The 20,742-nt window shown below is 39.1% G+C and overlaps 1 protein-coding gene and 1 long non-coding RNA gene across 3 annotated transcripts in view; one reads left to right on the forward strand and one right to left on the reverse strand.

Annotated features, from left to right (window-relative positions):
* Positions 1-15,777, forward strand: part of LOC136826310 (uncharacterized) — a 162,373-nt gene extending 146,596 nt beyond the window's left edge. For both annotated transcript variants that reach the window (XR_010849589.1, XR_010849590.1), the window contains exon 3: positions 15,539-15,777. This is a non-coding gene — a long non-coding RNA (uncharacterized lncRNA). The remainder of the gene's footprint in view (positions 1-15,538) is intronic.
* Positions 9,597-20,742, reverse strand: part of LOC136826309 (cyclin-dependent kinase inhibitor 1B-like) — a 19,771-nt gene continuing 8,625 nt past the window's right edge. Inside the window, exon 2 of the mRNA XM_067083541.1 lies at positions 9,597-15,231. Coding sequence (XP_066939642.1) covers positions 15,137-15,231 — 95 coding nt within the window. The 3' untranslated portion in view covers positions 9,597-15,136. The remainder of the gene's footprint in view (positions 15,232-20,742) is intronic.

Consider the following 20,742-nt stretch of genomic DNA (forward strand, 5'->3'; position numbering starts at 1 on the left):
CACCAATCACTTTTATTATGACATCGTGTATTCCATTTTGACAATTCTCCGATTAAGGCATGTCTAATCTCTATGCATCCTTTTAATTTTGCTATAAGAATAGTTAAGGATAAAGAAAGCATTTCTTTGGACTGGCATGCTTGATATTTGAATTCACATCCTCTGTTACAGATTACAATTCACATATCCTTAGATGTTACTCACCGCTCCGTTTTCTCCTGTCATTATGTTCTCAACCCTTCTCCTCCTTCCTTTGCATTTACTTCACTTTTGTTCTGTTCCCGTTTGTATTGAGACTGTTCTTTTACCTTATTAACAAGTACGTTTGTTATTCTTCATCGCATTTGTCAGTCTCAAGTCTTGCATCAGTCTTCCAAATCTCCTCTTGTTTCTCTTATTTTTTTAATACAAGCAGAAAACGCACCGAGGAAAGCAAGATTTCTTATCCCGCTTGCCTTCTACTTCTTACTTCTACTGTTACTTCTTTCGAATGAACACCATATTCTTTGGAAGCTTGTATATCAAGTCAATGGCCCCTGTGGGTTTGTTCCATGTGAATAAGGTTCATCTGAATTCTGAATAATAATAATAATAATAATAATAATAATAATAATAATAATAATAATCTAGTTCTCAAAGACTCAGAAGTTTTACCGTTATACCTTTAATTCTCTCCCCCCCCCCACAACAGTACATTATCACCCCCTTTTCTTGTGTCCAGTGCCTTTCAAGTCCATCATCGTTCAAGCATCTCGCTGTCTTTCTGTCGAAGTACCTAATGCCAAACTGATTTTCTCGTACATATTCCTTGCAATGTTTTCTTCAAATCTTTTACTGATGCTGTAAAATTATGTAACAAAAAAAGTTCTGTAAGTAGCATTTTATAACATTTCATTTTTCTTCAGTGCCCATATCGGTGTTGCTATTGCCACGTGTATAGGATAATTTTAGAAAGATGAAGGTTCATATCTACATTAATTAGGTCAATTTACATTCGTGCAAATAATGTAGAATGTCACGGGACTTTTGCCTTGTCTTGTTTCATGAAACAAGGTGAGTGTTTGAGTTATAAATAAAATGCTACCTAATGCTGCTGATTTTGAGAAAGAGAGGCACGTAAAGGAAGGCTCAATATGGGAAGAGCAGTGTGTAATTGCGCATGGAAATGAGAATTTTGATTGTAAACTAAAAACTACGCAGAATATGTACGAAGATAATTGTTATAGTACAACTGACAGATAGGCTATGTGTAAAGTGGGTAATAGATGCAACTGTAGTTAGGAGTTGATGAAGAGCATTTTTTAAACAAATAGACAAGAGATTTACTGGTATATTCCATATCAGTGGGCCCTCACTTTTAATTGCATAGGGGCAAGCCTGTGGGCTAAGGAAACAGGCTGCAGGTAGTTGCAATGACCATTGTCCAATTGTAGGCAATACAGCGTTGGGTGTTGATATGAAATAAAAGACTTCAAGAATCTGAACTTGCTTTAAGTGGAGAGAAAGTTTAAAATGAATGGCAGCATGAGTAAGGTAGTGGTGGTAAAGGAATTATGAGGAAATTATTAGTAGGTTAGGTAATGAAGGCAGTGGGAGCTCTGCAGATGTTTTAGAAGTCGGACGGTGCCTAGGGAAGCAGTAGCCTTAGTACAATACAGGACTTTAAAAAAGTTTATTGTAATAAGTTTGATGTACGTGAAGTATTTAGAAATGAAAGAAAAAGTGGAAGTAGGTAGTATGAACACTCTTGTGAATATATGAAGGAGTAAGAAGAACTGGATTGTGAACAATGTAAAAGTTTGAGGAAATGGCAAAAAGGGTTAGCGAGGGAGGCATGGGATTATGCTGTTTTAAGGTGGTTTGGTCACAGAGTTTAGAAGATGATTGATTTATTAAAAGGGTATATAATTTGCAGGTCTTGAGAGGAGGGAGCCCTCATATGGGTAGCTTTGGGTTGGTAATGTGAGAGCTGATGCTGAGGCAAAATTTCTGAAATAAAAGGGGCTTCCTCTCAAATTTGTTACGTGTAATTAGAACTACAAAGATGAGGTTTCAGTGTAGGTGATGTTAGTCGCCTAAGAAGCTTTTGAAGTCTTTGCAAGACAGACTCTTACTTGAGTTAACAATACTAGCCAACTGTATTCTCACTGTAAATCAAATACATAATATGAGGGTTAGTACAAGTCGGAAGAGAGGCTTCATTATCTTTTTTTATAATGCTTTTTTTAAGCATCTGAGAATAGTAATACTGTTCTGGTTTTAACCAAAATGTAAAACACTAATGATGTACAGTGTTTCTAATGAAATAGAAATGGTAAAGGGAAATGCCTGTACGAAGCATACGTAGACCTGAAAAGATTCACTACAGAATTAGCAGAAATGTAATGTGGACTGTATTGAGGATGACTGCTGTAGAAGGTAAACTGTTGAGATTGATTAAAAGTTTTTATGATGAAACTGAAGCTTGTGTTGAATAATGAAGAGAGACTAGTTTACTGGGTGAAAGTACAGATGTAGGTGCAGAGTTCTTGAATATGAAAAGGACTGGTGAAAGAACTGTGTTACATAGCTGATGTTTGCAGTTTATTTGGTTTTAATTTGGGACAGTGATAGAGTTTGAGTTTGAGATTGCTTGTAAGAGGAGAAAGTTGCTAGATAACTTAAGCAAAAGAGAGGTTTTACAGGAAGATGGAAACTGGAAGATTGGTCAATCAATGGCAGCTTGGGTGGTGCAAGAATGAAAGCAGTAAATATGAGGAGAAAAAAAGTGAGTCAAAGTAAAATAAAGCAAGGGTGTTGGTAGGGTCAAGGTAGAAGATTTAGAAGAGTGAATGTGGAATAACTAACTCTCCTTTTTGGGAAGTGAAGTGCGGATGTTGAATGTGAATGAAGGAAACAACCTTGAAATCACTTAGACAAAATTTTTTTTTATTATATGTGAAGTAAAGTAAAAGATTGGATGGGTAAGAAATGTGGAAATAAAGTGGTAAAAACGTTAGCGTAGGTGAAAAGATGGATGAAAATGTTTTAAAGTTGTTTGGTCGCGTAGAGGAAATGGAAGTGGAAATAAGTTGGTAAAAAAAAATGTTTAATTGAAGAGAACTGGGAGGAAGGAGAAAAGGAAGGTCTACAAAGTGATGGCTAGATGAAGGGAAAGAGATGCTGAAATGGACGGTCCATTATCCGTGTTCAGGAAGTGAGAGATTGCAAACAAGAAAGAGAGTTGTGGCAACAGCGTGTAGTATATAATGATGTGCTGCTGATGAATCTTCTTTCTAGGTGTAGGCAGCAGAACAATGTTTTGGGAATTTTCTGCCCAGAGGGGTCAGGAGGAATTCGGCTCTTAAGAATGAAGGAGGCAAAGACTTGTTTCTTTTTCTTTACAGCCACCTTCTGTTACTTATTCTTTACAGCCACCTTCTGTTAGAAGAAACGTCTTTTGTTTATATATATATATATGTATATATATATATATATATATATATATATATATATATATATATATATATATATATATATATATATATATATATATATATATATATATATATATATATATATATATATATATATATATATATATATATATATATAATATATATATATATTATATATATAAATATATAAATATATATATATACACATATATATACGTACTTAAAAATTGAAAATAGAAAACATTAAATATTTAACCCGCAGGGTTTCTTTTAGGTACTGATTTTCCAACATTCCTGTTAGAAGATGTAATGGTGTCTTAATGTTTATCGTAGTCAACACTGAATGAGTAAACCCCTTCTAATCATTTAGCAGTACTGTTGCATTAGACTTTGTGATGGCATTTCAGTAATTCTTTGGTTGAATCTCTCTCTCTCTCTCTCTCTCTCTCTCTCTCTCTCTCTCTCTCTCTCTCTCTCTCTCTCTCTCTGTGTGTGTGCCGAGCTTGAAGGCGGGGTTTGGGGTGTGGGTAGGGGATGCATGATGAGGCATCGTGCCTAATTATGCAAGTTTCCTTTGCCACTCTCCTTTCAAGCATAGCAACAGTGCGTCCGTCAGATGTGACCATCCTCTAGTCTTTCAGCCTGGATTTTCCCGCCAAATATTTCGATGTGACGGGCTGCGCACCGGTGCAAAGGAGCTGGAGACGGGTGCAGGTGTTCCTTCCGTTTAGCACCTGCTTCGCTTGTGGTGTTCTAGGGGCGGCCTGCTGCTGCTGCTGGCAGCAACGGCAAGAGGAATCCTCCTCCTCCTCCTCCTCCTCCTCCTCCTCCTCCTCCTCCTCCACACCTGCTGCTTCGGTCCCTTATCATGAAGATGGTTCCACCTGCCGCCTCGTGTCTGTTGCTGATGTGAGGTTCGCATTTCCTCATTTGATTTTCTCTCTCTCTCTCTCTCTCTCTCTCTCTCTCTCTCTCTCTCTCTCTCTCTCTCTCTCTCTCATCATTCCAGAAGCATCGGGGAAATGTTTTCTCGTCTATGCATTTTCATGAGGCGTATCTTAGAAGGATCTTTGTCAGTTTCCCATCTGTCTTCGTGCGCGCTGTTGCCACTTGGGAGAGAAAACCGCTCGTCAGTTGTCGTCGTCTTGCGTTGATTATCTCGTGTAGTAATTTTTGCTTGGGGCCGTGGAAGTTGCGGATTTGTTTAGAACTTTTCATTTACGGTCTTCTTCTTTGTAATCTTCATGTCTTTCTTTCTGTAATAATTGCTCTTCTTTTTCTGCTTTATACGTAACAGATTTCGTATTCGTATGCTAGCTTTTCCTTTTCTGTCGTTTACTACTGCTTTTTTCATTTTTACTATTTCTGAACAGCTTCAAGATTTGTTTCATTATTGTTTCTGCTAATTTTTCCTTTGCCTTTCACTGCCTCGATTATCATTCCTTCTCATTAATGTCGATTATTCATGCCTCTGTTTCATCCTTTCCATTTCCGTCCAGCTTCTTATTGCAGCACCTGCTTAATGTTCTGCTCGTGCCTCCAATTTCTGTTTTTCATCTACTTAGTAAACAAACCATTTCAATGCAGTACTTCCATAAATCTTATTTTGTGTAATAAACTTAAAGGATCTAGGCCTATCAGGTTTACTTCCAGGCTACACACATGTGCATACATATTAGTTGAAGCCTCAGGAAAAGTTTAAAAAGAAATAACTGAGTACGACACAGTGCGCAAAGTACTTTCGTGTAATTAACGCATCTTCGGAACACAAAAGTGGTAATTGCGCGAAAGCATTTGCTACTTTGTTTCTTTTTATACATTTTCTGTGGCCTCAACTAGTAATCAAATCACAAGCATAGTTATGACTTTTGGTAATGCATATGTATATATGCGTTACTGCTTTTGCGTTAGGGTTGTGGCTACTCCACCTCCCACTTTTGGAAGAAGCAATCAGCTGAGTTGGTTGACTTGTTAGGCCCATAGGTTGATACCAGTCTACCGGCCAACAGTCCACCCAGCTGTGAATGGGTACCTGAGTCTGATGCGTTCAATCAATATGGTGTAAGGATAGCAACCTCACCCCTAGATACTTGCTGAAAAACCGAAGGCTGTACCTTTCCAGCACCACCTTCTCCAAAAGTGATAAGGAGCGTAATGAGAAAAATTTGTATAAATAATGTTCGCCTCACGAGTGAAAGATTGCATTACCCTTAAAGCGGATAGCTCCAGAAGGTGTGGTCGTTCTGATGCCTCTTATTTTTCGAAGGGGCTGGGGGTACTAGTGCTGTCCTCATACCCTTCACCTTCAGGTACGATTCACTGTGTGGTCAGTTTTGCTTAAGTAATTTTTTTTATTTTAAAGATTCTTTTCTGCCCCGTAGGGGAGTAGTGACGTCAGTGCACGTGTAGGCATTACTTAAGGGTTTTTGCAGCGTCCCTTTGGCCCCTAGCTGCAACCACTTTCATTTCTTTTACTGTACCTCCGCTCTTATTCTCTTTCTTCCATCGGACTTTCCACCCTCTCTAACATTTGTTTCACAGTGCAACTGCGAGGTTTTCCTCCTGTTAAACCTGTAAAACCTTCTTACTGTCAATTTCCCTTCCAGCGCTGAATGGCCTTGTAGGTCCCAGCGCTTGACCTTTGTCCTAAATTCTATGTTCTGTTCTGTTCTGTTCTAAAGATACTTTTCAATCATTTACATAGGTGGGATCCTGCATGCAGAAAAATCTTTGTTCTATCATTTATGTAACTCGATCCTTCATTGTGCTTGCAATAGCGACTTCAATAGAGAAATCAGTAAATGCAACACAGACTTAAATGGAGTTTGCTATAGAACTGATTGAGTTGTAATGTAGTCAGTCAATGATCAGGGTGTGAGGTGTAAAAGGTAATTAGTTTGGAGTGATCAAAGTTTTCGTGATGTGAGCAGATGTTTTAGGAGATATATAGATGGAGAGCAACTGGTTTTGTGCCAAAGCGAGCCTTAAGCAAGGGCGCATTATGTTGCAATGGCTGTTCAGTACCTTAAAGGAGGGAGTAATGTGAGACTTGCATGAAAGTCATAAGATGTAAGCGAAAAATTTTGGAAAAAAGGAAAATAGTAAGTGAATGGGGAATTGAATGGCAGATAATTACTGTTACTGAGTGGAGATGGTTGATAAAAACTGCAGCAGCCAGAGAATGAGTTTGAAAAACGTTATTAGAGAAGGTTGGAAGTGACTGTGAGTCAGAATAAGTATATGAGAAAAAATGCAATTTTGGAATAACGAGAACTGAACTTTAATATGGATAGTGTAAGAAGGAATGCAGTTGACTGTATAGGTATTTAGGAATAAATATAATGGATATTGATTAAATGACCTAAGCAGCTAGTCACAGAATATATGAAGCAAGAAAGGTAGCAGTGCGTATGTAAAATTTTGAAAGAAAATGTCTATGAAAGCCAGATAGATTGTTGAGCCACCTCTCCTGTACAGAAGAGCAGTGTGGATGTTGACTGTGTCTGAATGTATAAGTTGGAATCACTTGAGAAGAACTGTCTGCATATTTTATGTGAAATAAGAAAGACTTAAAAGATGAGAGATTCAGAGGGTATATATAAGAAGGAAGAGAAGAAAAATCTGGATCAGAGTTAAGATTTCGATCATGTGGAGAAAAAGGACTATCGCCTGGTTTAGGCTTTGGGAGGAAAAAGAGACAAAGACCTACAAGGATCTGGATAAATGTGGTATTGAAACTGAAGGGCCTCAGTATCCAGGATCCAAGAAAGAGGATAATATTACGGTGCTTGCATGAATGTCTGACGTGTTGCTGATGACTTTTCTGAGTAGGTGTACGAAGGAGCCAAGTCGCGAAATTTTCCTGCTCAAGTAATTCTTCCTCTACAGTCTGTAAAAGACTGATGTACCAAACTGAAGTGGAACTGATGCAGAATGTCACACATTTTTTAAAATTGGGACCCCATTACGAATTGACTAGGACATAAAAAGAAAGTCTAATTAGTTTAGTCAAAACTACATTTTCCTTGTGCATCATGAACATATAAAATTAATCGTTAAGTTTATTACAAATATTATTGAAGCATGTTATATTTTACATCTGAAATTACCCTTATCCTAGTGACCTTTTGATGGGCATTTTGCCACTATATGTTCCGGTGTTTTAGACAAAAACGAGCACCCAGCATATTGCATATGATGTGAAGTTGTTCTTAGGCTCTGAACATGAATAAACAATTATGATTTTCACGACAGATTCCGTACGGGAGGTTTGTCACTAGATGGGTCCTTGAACCTCGAAATTAACTGCAGTGTACCTCCTCATCTTTGGATCCCAACATACTTCACGAGGCCTTTCAAGTGCAGACAGTAGTATTGTTTGTAGCAGAGTGCTTTCACTGAAACTCTTGATTTTAAATACTAATAAATTCGTACCTACTCTGTGACATCTCGATATTAAAAGGTGTTCCCAAATGCTTTCTCGTGCACGATGTCGTATCAATAATGTTTTATCTGTAAGCTGCAAATATGGAGGTATAATGTTCGGCCATCGCACGTTCTTATACCGTTGCCCCCGCAGAATGGAGGGCTAGTGTCGTCAGTGCACCTCACTCTGTGCACTGCAGGCATTACTCAAGGTTTCTTTGCAGCGTCCCTTGGGACCCGACCTGCAACCCCTTTCATTCCTTTTGCTGTACCTCCATAAATATTCGCTTTCTTCCATTTTTCTTTCCACCCTTTCATAACAATTGTTTCTTATTGCAACTGCTTTGAGGTTTTCCTTCCGTTACACCTTGGAAACTTTTTTACTATCAATTCCCTTTTCAGTGCTGAATGACCTCATAGGTCTCAGCAGTTAGCCTTGGGCCTAATTCTTATATTCCAATTCCAATTCTTGTACCGTTAAAATTTCTTCATTCATCAAAATGCTGATCGATTTAGTATCGCACATATCTCAGGTGGTAAGATGCCCCAATATTTATTGTTCGTTTGTCTTCGTAGACTACATGTAATATTGTGGACAAATGTTATGTAGAAACTGTTTTTTTACATTATTACGTAGAATACTTTGCAAAATGAAATGTTCTGGCTTTTTCACATTATAGTTAAACCTATAACAATGACACTCTTAATATTCTGGTACCGGTGCCAGAAATAAACCTTTAATTTTCTCAGCACTTCCTAGTAAAAATTTTCTTAGTTTTCGTCTACATTTAGCTTTTTATATCACATTGTATGTTTCGTGATGATTATGCAATCTATCTTGACCAAAATGCTTTTTACCCTTTAGTCATGAGTTGGGAAGTGCTCATGAAACCAGTGCTGGGTGCTTGTTAGTTTCAAGTCATTCTTGTAAATATATTTTTTTTTTAATACACGTTAATCATTTGAATAACACTGAATATTCCTTTCTCATTTGCAAATGAAAATAAGCGGTTCCCTAGTTCCTTTTATTGGGAGGTTGATTCCCACACGTTCAGCTTCATCTGTGCATAACCAGTTACTCTTTCACCGACTGGTTATCGAGTTCGTCGTCTTATTTATTAATTAAAGGTGTGCCGAGTGATGATGCTGTAAATGCTGCAATTTCTGACTTGCATTATGATGCTGTACTGAAACATCTTTACCGCTTACAAGATATCTAACTCGTTTAGGCTGTATAATCTGGGTTATTTTATTTATATATTTGTTGCACTTGGATCTTTAGGCTTTGTAGTGACAAGTGTATCGAAAATAACCGCGAAGTTTCGAAAAGTTAAGTGGGCATTGTGGATATTACAATTGCTTTTTTGCATGTGCATAATCGAACATTTACACAGTTTTGGGGATGGATTAAGTAGATTATTGCATCATTTGGTTTCCCTTTTTGAGTGCAAGGATGAAAAATTCTATCTAATACAGTTAAACTTGTATTTTCATATTTTACCCACGTTTTTAATTCTTTATTGATTTAGCTGTTTTTCTTTAAACTGATCTCTTCCTTTTTCTGTATTTCCCATTACCTTCTGTTACTTCTTTCACATGAACACCATAATATTCTTTGGAAGCTTGAATTTCAAGTCAATGGCCCCTTTGGTGGGCTTGTTCCATATGAAAAGGGTTCATCTTCTGAAATAATAATAATAATAATAATTACTCAAGGAAATCTAAAAGACAAGATCTGATTATTATTTATTTAATTCATATGTACAATAATTTTGCCATCATAATTTGGACAATACTCTTATTTACAATATTCACACATATAATAATTACTACGAATTCTACTACAATTTTCAGTTATGAGATCAAAATAGAGGTTCGGGGTGAAACCGCGAGCCCCCACAGAGAAACTTGGCCGATTCGTACGGGTTGTCAACTTTACCAACGTGACTTCCTTTTATCACCACAAACACTACTGGGACGAAAATAAAAGACAATTTGATTTCTTACACTCCAAAATACTTATGAATGAAGATTCTTCAAAACTAAAGGAAAAACATGATATTTTTGACAGGTACTCTATTTCTGGAACGAATTCTAGAGACAAAATGCACGGGCCTCAAAAAACAGCTGGAGCAGAATTGGGGAAACTAATTGTGGATACATGAAATATAAGGTAGTTTTTTTATACATCTCCTGGGAATTTTTTTACAAGAAATTTACACATTTTTTATACAAAATAAAACTTTGCAAGTGAGTCACTCAAATCGAAATCAGTGAGTTCACTTTCGGTATGTTCCAAGATCCGGTCCTGAGGCCCGTTTTCTTCACTCTTCAAGAAAAACGAAAATTGGGTCTACAGATCAAAACCAAGCCAAATCTGAAAGTCTCTCTTTACGACCTAACATTTGGCACTAAATGGTAAATAAAAAAAAAGGGGGGGGGAATTTATATAAAAGAAACACTGACAAACCTCCACCAACCACACTGCCACTCTCACAGATGAATATAATATAATAGTTCGCTTATTAAATTAGAATGCTTCAAATGTTATTCTAAAATCTTTTCCAATGGGCCTTATATACTTGGAACACTCGAGGGCCTTTCAAGGCTCGAAACACTGAAGATCCTGAAACTTTACTTTAATTTTTAAACACTGTTAAATACGATTGAAATGGAAATTCTAAAATTCACATAGATATGTCCCAAGTTTCACTCAAGATTTGGAAATTCAATAAATGTTTAAATAGCTTCAGAAACAATTTCCAAGACATCTGTGAAAATGCCCTTTAGACGACACTCGGGGCACACAAAAACAAACAGCTGTAATGAAGGTATAAAACAACTGAGACAGACAGACAGACAGACAGATAGACACAGACAGAGACACAAGTTGTATGGGAAAATTCAAACTACCATCAGTATGTGCATACAAAAATATATATCGGTGGTTCTGCCAACCGATAGTTTGACATGAAATTTTCTAGGACATAAAATGACCATTTTTATCATAAGAAACACCTCAAACAAATATGGAACTTAAAATTTTCTACCTTTGAAATTAAGAAAAATCCATTGAATACACTTTAACCTAACTTTAAATTTTTACATACATACAGATTCACCAATCGGTTTTCAAAATCAGTACAAATTCTGTAAACTCATTTTAGAACCTGAGGGTAATTCTTGCTTAATTAACAAAACATAAAACAATGATTGTCTGTTTGAACAATTAATAACTGATAAACTATTAACAGAAGAGAAGCTGAAAAGAAAATTAATAAAAGAAATTGGATAAGAATTATTACATCATGTTCTTACGGTCTGAAATATTCACAAATTATGCCAATTTCCATATTCAAACTTATAGTTTGGTATACATGGGAGTGATGATGATCGAAACAATGGTTCTTCAATAGAACATGATTGTAATAACCTTTTCAATTACTACTACAACTGAAGCTTATAGACTGCGTGAATAACTATTATTCCAGAGCAAGCAGTACTGTCCCACGGGATGTGTTCCTCCCTTCCTCGCAATTACATACGTACTGTAGGTTTCTGTAACTACTTTGTCAACAATTGACCGGTCACAACTTCTTAAGTTGATATCAATTGAATTCGCCTTCCCACATGTGGCTGTGATGGGCAGACTCAAAGAAATACTGTATCTCGGTCGAATTCGAACTTATTCAAACTTCATCTCCATAGGAAACAGAACTGACAGGTCTGGTTTGGGTACACTGGTTATAAATCCTGAATATAACTATTGTAGGCATGGAAGCAAGGCGGTGTATAGACAGCAGAAAAAAAAAAATATTAAGGGCTAAACAACTGGAAACCATCAGCTCATGCATTTACAATAAATGGTACTTTTTTGCCATTTGCAAAGATGACATTTCACATTTCTCATGAGGACAAGCAATCCTTGGTCACTTTTCCCCTCTAAAATCCAAAGATTCTTTCAAAACACCTCCTCTTGTCCACTTGAATCAGCATTTAGCACACACAAGTAATGCACGGGCTGAGAACTTGACATACTCATGCACACATTCTTTCAGAATACACACACAAAGCACTCACGAGTGTTGTGGCAACAATAGCGCTGCTCGTCCACTCCAACTCCTCTCTCTCTCTCTCTCTCTCTCTCTCTCCTCTCTCTCTCTCTCTCTCTCTCTCTCTCTCTCTCTCTCTCTCTCTCTCTCTCTCTCTCTCTCCATGGATTATGACACAAGTAGGTTTACATTGCAAAGCTTCATCAAATCTGCCTCCTCCGGATTGGGTGCGCGGAGGAATGAGATTTCTCAGCAGTCAATAGCTATTAGCGTGGGTTAGGTTGGTTTCTTAATTTAATGTTATATGATAAAAGGAGAGCCCACTGTAATGTGTGAATGGCTCTCCCACCTATTGAACTACAATAGCAGGCCTTACGATCAGAATAAAACGAGAAAAAGTTAACAGGTAAATAAAAATATTGGGTAGACATAGCAGCTAGTCACATGTAAAAGTGTTCTGAAAACCTTCCGGAGAGGTAGGTCTCCGGACTCTTTACTATAATGTCACACACAGGTCAGTGATCATGTTTCTTGGATAGATGAAAAAGCGGTGATGAGTACAAACAGAGAAAGTCGATAGCTTTGTGGAACTGAATGCATCCAACAATTCTCCCGTCAGTAATAACTGGCATCGTGAACAGATGACATTATCAACTGTCGCAGCGCAGCTAAGAGAGTTGAAGGTTCAAAGTTCAGTTCTATGAAAAAAAAAATTATCATTAATAACTATTTTCATGCTGCTTTATAAATGAGATCAATTGTTCGACAACTTTATCTTTGTATCGTGATATCAGTGGCAGGTAACAGTCAAACCAGAAACAAACGAGCGTTCCAAAATCTGGACTATATTATATAAGCTCCTTCCATTTGCTCGGAAAGTGATCTCCGTGTATAACTTGACTAATCATAACACCTAATAAATAGCACTGCAATAAATAACACTACTTTAAATAAATACTTAAATGGGGCAGGGAAACAATAAAAGGTTTTTATACATGACTATTCATTAGTATTACTTAAAGGTATATGTAATGGCTGCCATGTTAAAGTAAACCTCCTCTTATCACAACTGTGTCATTGAAATTTCAGCATTTTGGTTGTGGGTGCGGCCAGTCACGGCGTCTTCCTTCCGAATGGCTGGCTGCTGCTCGAAGCGATTACGCAAAACTCTCAGTGATTATTTACGAAGTCAACAACAAACACCACAATGCAATGTAAGGGGCCGTTCACTTGATTTGTTCAAAATGACAGCGGAAGATTCACAAGGCTGCAAAAATTTTTGTTCTCTGGGAAATTCACAAATATTGAGCTACAACGTTCTGGACCAAGTCACCAGCGAGATCAAATTCCTTTCATAAATAATGCAAGGGAGAAAAAAATAAAATAAAAAAAGTAATGTACTTGTCACGCAAAGGTGAAGTACTTAGATAGAATACTATAAATTAGGGCAATTATTAAAGGTGTGCTTCTATGAGCCATGAGCAACTTGACAGAAATCAGGGCTTAAAACAACAGCAAATATTGAGCTTAGAAGCTTAAAATAAACAAAAACAAAAACAGGTTACACTGAAGGGTGTGTGTGCTGTTTCTTATTCCCTCGTGAGATGAGAACCCATATACGCAAACACCTCAATTCTAAATAAATTAAAAGAATAGTTATAAATAACTACAAAAATTTTGTACTGTTTAAATGTTTGCAGATTTACCTCTGTTTAAACATACTGAGAAATATATATAAAAAGGCCAATGTTCAGAAATGAGATCTGAATATGGTGGAGTAAACAAAGTGACAGGTGGTGACACGTGTCGAACCATAATGATAAATACATACACTGTGCACACACAAGCATTTCTCTCTCTCTCTCTCTCTCTCTCTCTCTCTCTCTCTCTCTCTCTCTCTCTCTCTCTCTCCACACAGCATCTGAGGTTCAATACTAAACAAGAAGGCAAAAAAAAAAGACAGACAGACAGACAGACAGACACTTGCGCGCTCGGGGTTCGAAGCTTCTTTGGGCAACGTCCAATTAGCATATCATAAATCGATCTTTGGGAACAAAGTCAAAACACAGCATACATAATTTTCACTAACGCCTCTTGTGATCACTTCTTTCGTGAGGGATGGGCTCAACTTTCATACCCCCTTGTTTGGGGTCAGAGTATACGCTCCACGGCATACCCAACAACGGACAGTTACTACAAGACTTAGGCACACAGGCACACCCAAAATGTATAACACAAGAAATAATAAATACAGTTGGTATTTACAGAAAAAAAAACAAGGTTTCAAAATATGCTGAGATCATAAATGTTTGTTACGAAGGTCCAAAGGGGCCGGCCACTTGAGGGTAAGGGCGAGGGGACCAGGGAGGGGGGCCAGGTCTATGAATGTATTGTATTGTATATAAAACAGAAAAGAGAAAAATCAAAGCGAACGGTGGATCATTTGAGACGAGGCACTCTGCACTGGTTTTCACAAGTCAACTTCACTTTGAACTCCAGCGACTGTTTTTACTCTCTTTCGAGTCTGTTGTGTCTGGAAGCAGCATCATGAGCACTATTGGAGAATTTCGTCCTCTATCAGATAGACGCCCTTTTCACATTGGCCTTCCCTTCCCTTCCCTGCCACTCACACTCCTCTCTCTCTCTCACTCTCTTTCTCTCCCCATACCTGAACACTTGCACTTCCTACTCATACACTACAGTATTACAGTACTAGTCCTCCCCTCCTCGGCACAAGTGGCGGCCTCGAGGACGTGGCATCGAGAGGCACCGGCAGTTTCGCTTAGCTTCGCTGAGCTTGAGATCTTGAAAGCCATGCAGTGATGACATGGGGAGGGAGGGAAGGAGGGATGGAGCGAGGGAGGTGGGGCCAACAGCCCCCGCCGTCCTTCTTCAGCGACACCGTAGTGAAGAACATCATCTCTGGCAAGACGTTCCCCTCGGAAGGGAGGGAGGGACGTCCCTGTCATCCACCCCACAGAATATGTTATCACAGTCTTGCTATTTCGACAAGGAGGTTCGTGTTCCAGACTGCGAGCTTTCCACAACGCCTTCCTCCTTCTAGAATCCTGGAAATGCCCCCGCCCCGGCCCCCGCCTGATGCCGTCGTGCTTTCCATTCCGCAGACGGCGGCGTTCGTTCCCTCGCTTCTGGTGGTGGGGAACTCGAGGGGATGGGAGCGTTTCCAAGGGAGGCATCGTCTAGGTAGTTCCTCGCAGGGGGTTATGAAGTGGTGGTTTTGGGTCTCTTGACCAAGGGCGGGGGCTGCTCGTCGTCCCTTTTGGTGGGGGCGGCTCTCTTCTTGATCTTCATGAAAGCTGCCAAAGAAGAGAAGCCGTTAGTTTCCACGGAAATTAAATCATTAGTTATCAAATATTGATTAAATAAATATGTTGAAGGTGAACACTAACACCTAATGTGCTAGGTCAGAAAACAAAATGAAAAGCTACATTTATTCATTACTCCTGCCATTATGATTTCAATTTAAATAATTGTCTTAAGGTGTGATCATTTTAAGGTGCGATAACAATAATTTTAAGGTGTGATAACAACAAGTCATTCATGCACAACTACAATTAGAATTTCTCTTTGAAGAAATAATATCATCCCTTATAATATTTTCAGCTTTTGTCAAGTTCGCGGATCAACAAGAAGTGACATCTGACACATCGTCACATCATAGAAGAATAATTATGACACAACTCGACTTCAAGGTTGCCAACACCACACACACAATGATGTAACATTTGTCATACCATAGTACTTATACCCAAGGAACCTTTCATCATCAAAATCATTATCAGTATTACCACGAATGTCAAGCAGTAAGGCCTATACAAGTATATATATTTGTGACAATGTTTTCTTTTGCATTTTACTGTTCACCTTCGTATATGTATGGGCTAGTTACCAAAAATCTGCAAGCAGTATTTACTCAAACCTGTTAATTAAGTCACTACAAGAATTAATAATTCTACAAGGAGAATCCCACAAGTATTAGCCTGTGAGCTTTTTTAGGAAAACCTCTCAGGGAACCACTGAGGGATAGGCTATGTGTAAATCTTTTTGAGGGCTCTCGACCTCGAGGTACACAGTGGGGTCACGTAACCATAATATTCTAAAACGCGAGATAAAATTTCGAAAAGCCAAATTATGTGAAAGAGGGTTATTACGCCATCTGCCAGACACCACAGCCACTCCAGCTGTGTGCCAGTATGTATGCATGCACGTATATGTATGTGTACGGGCAACAAGGACACCTTCCATATGAATAAGGCATTAGCACCATGTCCCTCCCGAACGAGGCTCTTCAAGGAAGTCCCTTTCAGTGCAAGAGAGTCCCGTGCACTGTGGCGTCGACCGCCTTCTGTTGCCCTTCTTGTCTTCAGGGTCGAGCGCTGGCCAGATTGCAAACTCGCAGAAGCAGGTGCAGTGTTCCAATGTTGCTGATGTCGTGTTATAACCCCTCCTTCATCCCTTCCCTCCCAACCCCCTCAAACAACCCTCTCAACGTACCCCCAATCCTTCCTTAAACCCCACGACACAACCCTACCCTTACTGCTGCCTTCTCCACCACCACCACCCTACCACTACCACCACCACCAGCCGGCTACGCTCTGCCTGTTGTTGCTCCTTCTCCCTCCCTCCCTCAGTGCTACTTCAATTATCATTTTTCTACGAAGAGAATTGAGAATTTGCTTCCTTTCCTTCAGTTTGAATAAATAAAGGATTTTTTTATTTTTACTTTAACAAAGTCTTGTCAGCTCATAGAATATTTCGCATGCCACTAGAGCACTACAATCATAATTCAACTTATGAAATTAAAGCTTCAGACAATAAAAGTCCAGTTAGTAAAGTGAACGAGAAAAACCACTGGATGACGAACTTTGAGAATTTCTCAAACTTTCTCCCCAGTAACTGTCTGTATGACCAATTGCAAATCAGTCTGTGATAAACATTACAACACCTACGCAACAGTTATTCACATGCAAACCACGACCACTTGATACTACATGCAACGATCAAGACAAATTTAACCTGTATTCTGGTGGAGTCTCCCTGCGAGGGAGGGGGAGCCTCTCTACGAGGGAGCTAAGTCATGAAGGCGGGAGGGAGCCAGCAGTACTTCTCTCAACTCCATCTGCATAGGCTAAGTGTAACTGATCCATCTCGTAGGGTGTTAGAAAACTGTCGTTAGTCAAGACCCTGGAGGGGACTCATCATTCTAAACAATAAAAACTCGTACCTAAGCCAAAAATGACACCTTCGAGAGGCACATTAATAAGGGTTCCAAGTCAAAACTGGAGCACGGCCATCTCGCAACACACAATATGTAACAAGCAAAACCTTGATCTTGAGAGAGCAGGGGGAACAAAAACTGGCTCCCACTAGCCGCCAATTAGAGAGAGAGAGAGAGAGAGAGAGAGAGAGAGAGAGAGAGAGAGAGAGAGAGAGAGAGAGAGAGAGAGAGAGCTACGGACGGAGGAGGTGAGGTGACAGGGCTACCATACCGAACCCAAGAGGACCCTGCAACCCTTCCCAACGCTTGTCTCTCAGAGCACTCAGCCTCCGGCCATTGGTGTATACTCCGGGGCACGGTCGAGGGCAAAGGGCACTTCCAAGGTCATCTGAACTACTAACCCAAAAGTCAATGTAGGGTCAAAGGTGTTCTCAGCTACCATTTTGATCGCCGCCGGCTATCAACGTCTGTGCAAGAGGATTGTGTGAATCCCTTGTCTACTCCCGCCGACGCCTGAGAATCACAGAATCGCGCATACACACACACACACACACACACACAAAAGAAAAAGAACTAGGCATTTTTTAAGAAACAGAAAAGGAAATTTAATCGACTAAAAAATCAGAACGGGGTCTGGGAATCTTCTAATTCAAAGGGTTACAAATAAAAAAGAGACATAGCCCGGGGGATCCAATTTTCCCGGTTCAGAGAAAAATACCGAGACACTTGACCCACAAAATTGAAAATTGCCTTCGGATGCTAAAAAATACGAACCTGACCCAATGCAATAACAAGAATCACATCTGGAAGGAGGGAAGAGAACGTTATGTTCACTCGTTGTAACCTATGACCTAAGATAGTGTGATTAGCCTCCCGGCCGTGATTACCCTAAACAGCGCGTCCTGCTTCGGGGGCACTTAGGGCGTAACCCACTTTCAAACCACGACAACGCAAACAGCCCATAAAAGTTCCTACCTGACGATTCAAGAAAGGGCAACGGATACTCAAAAGACGCTCTCTCTCCCCATCAGCAGTTGCATCGAATCCTACTCCTGCCCCGTTCCTTCTATACCTCACCCTTCTCCTCAAGGTGGCTCTCTCTCTCTCTCTCTCTCTCTCTCTCTCTCTCTCTCTCTCTCTCTCTCTCTCTCTCTCTCTCTCTCTCTCTCTCTCTCTATATATATATATATATATATATATATATATATATCTCTCTCTCTCTCTATATATATATATATATATATATATATATATATATATATATATATATATATATATATGAAGAAGAACAGGATGGGAGGGAAGATGTGGGATGGGATAGGAATGGAATGGAATCATTTAAAAGGAATACCATTCACAGTTGTACAACGCAATACATGAAACATGGGAAGAATAGTATAAAGGTTACAAAATTAAGGGAGTCTCTCTCTCTCTCTCTCTCTCTCTCTCTCTCTCTCTCTCTCTCTCTCTCTCTCTCTCTCTCTCTCTCTCTAACAAGAGTAAAGGGGAGAGAAAGACGTGATAAATGTTTGAAAATCAAGGTCATTCCCCCAAAATGATTCCAATTAAGAAGAGGAAAACAGCCGAAGGCATCGCGCAAGCCACATGCAACGTTATAAAGCCCTGTCGAGGGGGAGTATTTTCCGGTCGATTGGGTGGGTAATGACGGGAAATCATTACACTATTTTCCGAGTCTCTAGACACCACGGCAATCGCACCTGATTTTTGCGACTACCATCATAATCGTGGAAATATAATTACAATAATCAGCGACTCTTGCCTGCAGGGAAATCACCTTTTCCCATGGTTTGAATAAGGGCTCGAAAACAAAATGCCGGGAGGGGCAGCGTGGTTGTTGTTTTAGCAAGTTGAAGATGATTTTCAACTTCCAACTTATCACGAATGTGGTTACAAGTGTTCAAGTTAATTTACAAGGAAGAAATCTGTTGCCAAGACTAAGTAGGTAGAACTGTCGACATCTCTAGAATCACTACAAGCAACAATTTGTTGCTTAGGCTAGGTAATACTCTCTACATCTCGACTCAATGCAAGAAACATAGCTGTTACTAAGACTCGGTAATATTCTCGACATTTCTAGAATCACTACACGCAATTTATCTGTTGCTAAGATTAGGTAATACTCTCGACATCTCTAAACTCAACAGAAGCAACATATTTACTGCTAAGACTTGGCAATATTCCCGACATTTCTAGAATCACTACGTGCAATTCAACTGTTGCTAAGACTTGGTAATATTCTCGACATCTTTAGAATCACTACAAGCATCATGGGAGTAATTTGCGCCAACCTTTCCAGTAGTTAAGATAATTGGACATGCTTCCAGAGGCTTCCAAAATCACAACCAACTGAACGTGACGCGAGTCAAAGAGCCTCCCGAGAGCAACTTCAGCGCCTTTTAGGATCTCAACTAATGGAAACCTGAACGATTAAAGGTACGAAACCTACGTGTACTGCGGTTTAAAACCTCGAGGCAGCCTTCAGGCTCCTGACGTGGCCCAGAGCAATAGCCCCGAGGAACATCCTCCTGAACCTTTGTAACTATGCCCCGTCGTCAGTGCCCGGAGACAAAAGCTAATATTTCAGCCTTTGCCTTGGTCGTTACACAATGACTTCCGACAAGACCCATGGCATTTTTTCAGAGATTTTCTTAGCATTTTCCCGAGTTATTTTTTAATGGTCTCTAAACCACAGAGAGAGAGAGAGAGAGAGAGAGAGAGAGAGAGAGAGAGAGAGAGAGAGAGGTGGGGAGCATGCATGTTATAGAAGTTGTGCCCAGGGCCCCTTTCCTCAGTATGAGATAAACTTCTGTGCCTAAGGGTTTTAAAACAGGGCACCTGTACCAACAGAGATTTTACCAGAGTAAAAAAGTATATATATATATATATATATATATATATATATATATATATATATATATATATATATATATATATATATGTGTGTGTGTGTTAGTAGAGATTTTACTAGAGTAAAAAAGTATATATATATATATATATATATATATATATATATATATATATATATATATATATATATATATATATATAAATATATAAACTTGTTCTAAAATCTATAATTAGTATTTTAAATACAGACCATAGAAACATTTTTAGTGTATCTCAAAATAGAAGCCATTAGAAAAACGTCTTAAAAAAGAGCTTTACAAATGCTGATAAAAAGCGCGAGAATCGAAGAAACACAAGCGGCATCACCCTTAAATATAACTCACACTCATAAATAGTCTCACTGATGCTACGCTACGCATCCCTCTGCATAGGCTCATACAGCGTTATCGAGTATCTCGAGTCTACTGTAGGATGAATGAATCTCTCCCTTCCGCCCCCAAAACACCTCACATAAAAGGGATAGGTCTAGGCCAGCCGCCACCACTTACGTTCACCACATTAAGCCAGTGAGTGAGAAAGATAGTTTTTTTTTTTTCAGGGCAGTCTCGTACTCCATCTCACCCTTAGCAACAACCCATTTTTTCTTTTTTTTCTTTTTTCCCCTTTTCAGTTGAGTCAGAAAAGGAAGCCTAAACATAGATGCGATTTGTGGGGGCGGGGG

Source organism: Macrobrachium rosenbergii, chromosome 40, assembly GCF_040412425.1.
Source record: "Macrobrachium rosenbergii isolate ZJJX-2024 chromosome 40, ASM4041242v1, whole genome shotgun sequence".
NCBI classification, from domain to species: domain Eukaryota; kingdom Metazoa; phylum Arthropoda; class Malacostraca; order Decapoda; family Palaemonidae; genus Macrobrachium; species Macrobrachium rosenbergii.